This window comes from Bombyx mandarina, chromosome 09, assembly GCF_030267445.1.
Source record: "Bombyx mandarina strain Sakado chromosome 09, ASM3026744v2".
Taxonomy (NCBI): Eukaryota; Metazoa; Arthropoda; class Insecta; order Lepidoptera; family Bombycidae; genus Bombyx; species Bombyx mandarina.
In genome coordinates, this window is record NC_143216.1 from 11,942,477 (window position 1) to 11,949,919 (window position 7,443).

Consider the following 7,443-nt stretch of genomic DNA (forward strand, 5'->3'; position numbering starts at 1 on the left):
TTTTTGTTAAATTATAATATTATTATTAGCTCAGATTACAGTCCTGTTGCAATACTAGTGTAGTTTATATCGCATGTTTCTAGGTTGCTTGGACCCTGGTATCATGTTTACTGGAGGTAGACTGTAGGCTCGCCTGCTCATCACTGATAGTAAAAGATAGAAGGTACCTGAAACTTGTAAAATAAAAGATTTATTTTGTTTTCACATTTTTCAATTTATTATGTATAAGTTTATGGTCTTTTTTTATAAAAACAATCAAATTTAGCATACTAGATGCAATATAATTATGTTGACAGTAAATTACGGTGAATTCCCACGCTTGAAGGTCATGTGACGTGCAGTTCAACACGCCGCATATATTGTTATTAAAGACCATTTGCGGCATAACGCTATCCGATCCGACAGACTGGTTCTGTTCCAGTAGGATATCCCACAGTAGAAGCAAAACCGCCATCGATGGTAAATGTATCTTTAGCCAAAGATTTCATTGACCGTAGTGGCTTTATCTACCTCACCTGTTTTTTTATTTATTGATTAGATGTATGGACGAGCTCACAGCCCACCTGGTCTTAAGTGGTTACTGGAGCCCATAGACATCTACAACGTAAATGCGCCACCCTCCTCGAGATATAAGTTCTAAGGTCTCAGTATAGTTACAACGGCTACCCCACCCTTCGAACCGAAACACATTACTGCTTCACGGCGGAAATAGGCTCTGTCACCAGTTGTCTCGAGATAAAACAAGAAAGCTTTTAAAACGTATATACGTGTGTTGAATTACCGATAAGTGCACGTCCAAAGATTGTGAATAGGCCGTGTCAAAATAAATTATAAAAATTAATCGATAAAAAAAAACAACTTCACATCACTATTACCGTATCACAATGTCCGTTTTGAGTAATAAACTTCTCTTTCTTTTCAATCGGACTGTGCAAACGCTATCTGATGGCCGCTGAAAGCGCTCGGGGAAATGAAAATGTACAATATAATATATTCTTTTTTTTTACCATTTTTATATTTATTTTTCTCTTGTATCGAAAAGAGGAGCATTACGGGTTAGTGGTTTAGAAATAAAATGTTGCTTATGCATCCGTATCGCGTGTAGAGTTCAGTGTTTGTTTATTTGAATACCTTGAATAATGCGGCTGGCGTTTGACAATATCAAGGCGTCGATGTCTTTAGCGTAATATTCTTGGTAAATCATATGACAAAAGATATGTTATAGTAGATTAGTAGTAAAAGCATGCATAAAGTGATAGCGACTCTCGTCACCAAGAGTTGTAGAACTTTAGCATTGTTTAGAAGATTAAGGTTATGATGTAAATAAATAAAAAAACTGTTTGATCGTGTGCTGTTTTATTAATCCGATATTTCGAATTATTTAGGTGTTATTTTTGGTAAAAGTATTTTCTATATCGTTCCCTCACTACTGAGGATCGCGACTACATGTGACGATTTTCCACTGTGTTCGATCATGGGTGACATTGGGTGGCATGGACCACATGGTACAGACTACCACCAAGTGCTTCTCTGACTAGATTTGACTATCTGGCTGGCGTTCTGCCCACGGCGCGCTTGCCCTCCATGCGACCCGCAATTATGAGCTTCTCTAATTCACGTCTGGGAGACCGCATGATGTGTCCGAAGAAGCTCATAACACGTTCCCGGCGTATGGAAGAGAGCCTTTTTTTGATGTTTAGCTCACTTAGAATGGACTCGTTAGTTCTCATGGCAGTCCACGGTATTCGTAGCATCCTCCGCCACACCCACGTTTCAAAGGCATCGATCTTTTGGATATCGAGCCTATTCATGCACCATGTCTCCGTGAGGGGATAGTATACTGTATATTAAATTGCACCAGCGTGCATATAAACGAATTTCTATTTCCCTATCGTGTTTGAGTGCATCTGTAGTTCTAAAAGTACATAAAACACGCGCGAATATTCCCTCGAATATTTCGGTTAACCAAAATATGCACACAAAAAAAACTAATTCAATTATATAGGGTGCGACCGGCTTTTGCGTTCAGATTAATTTTGCATCGATTTCATGACCGCGAACGCTTGATAGCTGGCTTTGAATACCTGAAAAAAGTTTAGGAAATAGTAATTGTTGGCATCTTAAAATATATGTCATTATAGCCTAATGAGCATGCATCGCAAGACCAGACATGAATAATATTTCTCGACTTTTTTTTTGCTGTCAATAGCAGGTAAACTTACGACGGTAGTGAAGTTTGGTGGCGAATTGTTACCGTGGATATTAGTAAAGCCAAGGACTTAGCCAAGTCGCCGCTTACTACTGGACTTCGTTTAAAAGTACTGTGAGGACTACAGTACTACGAGGCTTGCGGAGAGTACTTAATGGTAAGCAGCGGCTTGGCTCTGTCTCTGGCATTGCTGACGTCCATGAGCGATGGTAACCACTAACCATCCGGTGGACCGTATACTCGTCTGCCTACGAAGACGATAAAAAAATAGCATATTCGAGTAGAGTTATATGTCAGTCTAGAGTTATATGTTACCTAACTTCACTTGTGTATTAAAAAAGCTATTGACGGACGCCTTTAGTTCTAGATAGAGTATGGATAAGTTGTAATAATGGACGGTCCAGTTTTAACCGGTAGTAACAGAATTCAGCTCAAGCAAACCTAAGATTTGTAAAAAAACTTACAGCGCTCATAGTAGACATAGACAGATCGTTTCCGAATGCGGTCCTAATTCCAAAAGCCTTGTTGGTGTAGCATATTATAATTTGGTAGTTCTTCTTGTCTTTATAACGCAAACCGGTCCAGTGGAATTCCAATAATGCCAATGTGACGTTCTCAGCCTGAGAAGTAAGCGGATCTTTCGTCAAAACAATGGTACATTACACGAAAATAAATATTGCACCTTTGAAAAGATACAGGCAAATTTCGGCTTCATAATAATATTATAGCGTTATCTCTGTCCCACGAAACACTGAAAGTCCGGTGTCTTAGACCACTATTACATTTAAGTTGTGGTGGTAGGACCTCTTGTGCGTTCGCGCGGGTAGGTACCATCACCTTGCCTCTTTCTGCCGTGAAGCAGTAATGCGTTTTGGTTTGAAGGGAGGGGCAGCCGTCGTAACTATACTGAGACCTTAGAACTTATATTATCTCAAGGTGGGTGACGCATTTACATTGTAGATGTCTATGGGCTCCAGTAACTACTTTAAAACCAGGGAGGCTGTGAGCTCGTCCACTCAGGACTCCCTTAGCCAGCCTTAGATGAGTCTAAGCAATAAAAAAAACAGATCTGCGACGCTAGACATTCACATAAGTAATATAGCACACGGGTTTAGTAGGTAGGCCCTGTTTGAAATCCTCGTCTTATTTATGATCTTAATATAGTTAGTAATTGGGCCTGAAGTTGAGTGGCCCATCCGTTTTGCACAAAGGATTGTACGCCAAAGATTGATAAAATGACCTAATAAATATACCTTTGTCTTGACCATTTCCCCAAACCAATTGTAGGCGAAGATCTCGGCTAGCGTCGGTACCGTGTTAGTAGCGAAGATCCAGTTGATTTTCTGAAACAATTCACGAAATAGATTATTTGAAATTTACATGTTTTCGAAACAACGCTAACTGCATTTTAAATTGTTAAGCCCACTAAGTTTCTCCGTCAAAATAATGTATTGTATTTTTTTTCGCCACAAATGAATTGACGAAATCCACCAGGTGCTAGGGGTTACCCGAACCCAGAAATTCTTCCATTCAGGCTCACAAAACAACCACTGTCATTACGCAAAGTACTTAATAAGTTTTACTGTTTCATATACAGAGCAGGTTCGAGTAGAAAGCCAATCGTGTCAAAAATATGTTGGAGAGTGGCATACTTTCCAACATATTTTTTATCACTTGAGACGAATATACCGTGTGTCTTCACTCTATACACGGGAACTTCAATTTCACAACCTACCTCTGTCATTTGAAGCATGATTATGCATATGCTCGCTAATACTGTACATAAAGGTATCAATGTCGACCATTTGTAAATCGCACTTATAATGTTCAAATATCTGAAAACAAATCAAATAAAGAATTGAAAAAAATACTTTAAAAAAGATCTGATAGAGAAGAGAGCGACTTATTACGCTTATTCATAATTACGCTATACGAGCTATATTACGCTATAACACAATATTCATAGTTGTTTTGAAGTAAATGTCTGTAGGAGAGCTTGTAAGGGAAATTAATGCTCTGAGGGATTGTTTGAGATGATACGGATCGTTTGGAACATCTGGGTCTGCGGAGGGACTTCGGTTCCCTCTGTATTTTGTACCGTATGTTCCATGGGGAGTGCTCTGAGGAATTATTTGAAATGATCCCCTCATCTCCTTTCTATCATCGCACCTCCCGCCATCGGAGCAGAGTTCATCCATATTATCTGGAACCGCTGCGTTCATCCACAGTGCGTTTCCAGAGATATTTTTGCCACGTACCATCCGGCTTTGGAATGAGCTCCCTTCCACGGTGCTTCCCGAGCGCTATGACACATCCTTGTTCAAACGAGGCTTGTGGAGAGCATTTAAGCAGCGGCTTGACTCTGCCCCTGGCATTGTTGAAGTCCATGGGCGACGGTAGCCACTCACCACCAGGTGTGCCGTATGCTCGTCTGCCTACGAGAGCAATAAAAAAATTTTTTTTTTTAGTTTAACATTTTAAATTAGTTTTATGTTAATTTGCAGAAAAAGATGATGCTGTTTATAGGTGGATGCAGGTTCACACTCGCACTTCAAGCCTTCAGTCACCATAATAACAGTAAATTAACTGTGAATTTGATTACGTAATTAAAAAACCTAAATGTAAGGATTTTTAAAGAACTGATGTCTTGTCTTCAAATTCGCGTTAGGGTTTATTATTATAGCAAAAATCGAAACCTTTACTAAGTGGTAGGGTGTTATATAATCCGGCGCGAGAACCATCATTCTGTCTATTTATATAACACACTATTCATGCGTTCTGGTTTGGGACAGTTTGGGAAATGTGGGACAACCTTTAAACGACACAAGTGACACTTTGGTCTCAAGACTGAAGATGGGTAGCAACATGTTGCGATAATGTTTATGACCTTTTTTACATCAGGTGCTTCGTGAACTATATCACTAATCTACGTAATAAATAAACAATGTAATCAATCAACTACTTTTATCCATATGTCAGAATAATTACTGAATCCTCCACAATTCCAATCCTGATCAGTAGATCAAAAACCGGATAGCTGGTTTTCAGTTCCCAAATGTTCGTCGTTCCGTGTTTCAAAACTATTTTATACATTCATTATTGGAATAAAATAATTAAATTCATCCAAAAATAAATAAGCTAGGTAAGCTGTGACAAGAAATGCGAATAACTATGAAACGGCAAGAAAGTGTATTCTATGAGCTGCTGATAGAGGATCTACTATCGCAGTAGGCTATCAAAGCAATAAGGATGTCCCGTGCAAGAAAAGAATTAAAAAATATTCAATTGAGTGCACAAAAGGCTTCTGGTGATCATAAATGTATGAGCTTCTGACATTATTAGTTTAAGAGACATGCATTTCTAAAGATTTTGTATTGAAAAAACAAAACACTTACTTCATTTGATTATCATGAGCAATGTAAAACTTTTTCAATGCTCTATTCAGTTCAATCTCATAAACTCCTCCATCTCTCTTGACCTCCAAGATTTCCACGAGCCTATCGCAAGCTATGCAGTAAAAGAACATGAAGAAAACGAACCACATATCAACTACCAGCAGCAAGAATGCCATTTCGAACAGGAATATTGCGTGAAGCAAGAATCCGATTTCGTAAAACGGTGACGTCATAGGAACCAGTATTGAAGTCGTTTTGGATAATGTCACCCTTAAACGAATCGCGTAGTAGTACATGGCCGTCAATATATAAGACATAAATGGAATCAAGATCATTATGAACAGCAGTAAGATGAGATTTCTGCAGTATTTCAATAAAGTTTGGGCTTTTTCTCCATTTTCCCTGACCAAATCAAATAGTGTGGTTTTAGCTATGAGATACGAATTCTGTATCGGTTTTCTGTTCACAAAGAAAAGGGGGTACTTGACTATGAATGATGAAATTATGATTAACGTGTAATATGCTTCCACAATAAGACCCTGGTCGGTCGTGGTCTTAAGGAAATCCAAAGTGCCACAGATCACGTAGATTACTAGGAAAATTGTGAATAGCTGATGACTTGCGTGCTTCTTCAAACTCCAATCCGGGTCCAATATTTGTTGGCCAAATAATCTTTGGACGAGAAGAGCAGGTGCCATTATTTCGTCGATCTCATTCCATTGCCCAGGAGTCCGTATATATTTTTTCAAGAATTTATCTGTTATTATTGCCATTGCAAGCGTGGCGTCTTTGTCAGTAGGTAAAGTTTTCTGATTATTCTAATGGTTCGTAATGTACCATCGTTACGCATTGTGGTTTGGAGGTTTACTTAATTAAAAAAAAAAACTAGTTTAATTTTGTTACATTTTTTAATGATAATATTGTAATATTAAGTTAAGGTAAGGAAACGAATTGATGCGTTCCCTAACCATCCATCTATTTTTGCCTTGGAGTGAATTTTATCGGATTATTCAATTGGGCTGCGACTTCTAGATTTTCGTCAATAATTTTTATTTTTATTGCTTAGATGTTTGGACGAGCTCACAGCCCATCGGGTGTTAAGTGGTTACTGGAGCCCATAGACATCTACAATGTAAATGCGCCATCCACCTTGAGATATAAGTTCTAAGGTCTCAAGTATAGTTACAGCGCTTGCTCCGCCCTTCAAACCGAAGCGCATTACTGCTTCACGGCAGAAATAGGCAGGGTGGTGGTACCTACGCGCGCGGACTCACATGAGGTCCTACCACCAGTAATTATGTAAATTATAATCTTGCGGGTTTGATTTTTATTACACGATGTTATTCCTTCACCGTGGAAGTCAATCGTGAACCTTTGTTGAGTACGTATTTCATTAGAGAAATTGGTACCCGTCTGGGATTCGGACACCGGTACATCGCTCAACACGAATGCACCGGACGTCTTATCCCTTAGGGCACGACGACAAATGTGTTTTATTATTTTATTTTCACTAAATGAAATACTTTAATTTTAATCAATTACTTATATATTATTCTTATTAGACACATTTCCGCCTCTAAACTAGTTCACTCTAATTTTGGTTTTCTTCAAGAAATCGTGTTGGTGTTAATCTCTTTTTTTCCCTTTTCATCCCTTTTGTATCATCCAAATTGTCCCTTTTATGTTATCTATTCCTATTTATTCTTAATGTGTTCAATAAATAAATAAACGATACGAAATTAATATTATAGTTTTTTTTTTGTTCTCGACTGTACCGACAGCACAGCTGTTATTATCCAATCGTAGTAATTAATCTTTCGACGCCTAACTCCGTAATAA

At 38.4% G+C, this 7,443-nt stretch overlaps 1 protein-coding gene across 1 annotated transcript; it reads right to left on the reverse strand.

Moving 5' to 3' along the window:
* Positions 1 to 240: 240 nt before the first annotated feature.
* Positions 241 to 6,394, reverse strand: LOC114245242 (uncharacterized). The gene is made up of 5 exons (XM_089729915.1): positions 5,605 to 6,394; positions 3,945 to 4,044; positions 3,463 to 3,552; positions 2,674 to 2,829; positions 241 to 2,084 (listed from the first exon to the last, which is right to left on the reverse strand). The coding sequence occupies exons 1-5, from the start codon at positions 6,375 to 6,377 to the stop codon at positions 2,031 to 2,033; spliced, it is 1,173 nt and encodes a 390-aa protein (XP_089586041.1). The 5' UTR covers positions 6,378 to 6,394; the 3' UTR covers positions 241 to 2,030.
* Between the last annotated feature and the right edge of the window lie 1,049 nt (positions 6,395 to 7,443).

Excerpts from the sequence above, each read along its gene's own strand:
- LOC114245242 (XM_089729915.1), bottom strand. The coding sequence starts at position 6,377 with ATGGCAATAATAACAGATAAATTCTTGAAAAAATATATACGGACTCCT. Across the intron at positions 4,045-5,604 it reads GCTCATGATAATCAAATGAA|ATATTTGAACATTATAAGTG; the intron begins GTAAGTGTTTTG and ends ATTTGTTTTCAG. Across the intron at positions 2,085-2,673 it reads CTATGTCTACTATGAGCGCT|GTATTCAAAGCCAGCTATCA; the intron begins GTAAGTTTTTTT and ends AACTTTTTTCAG.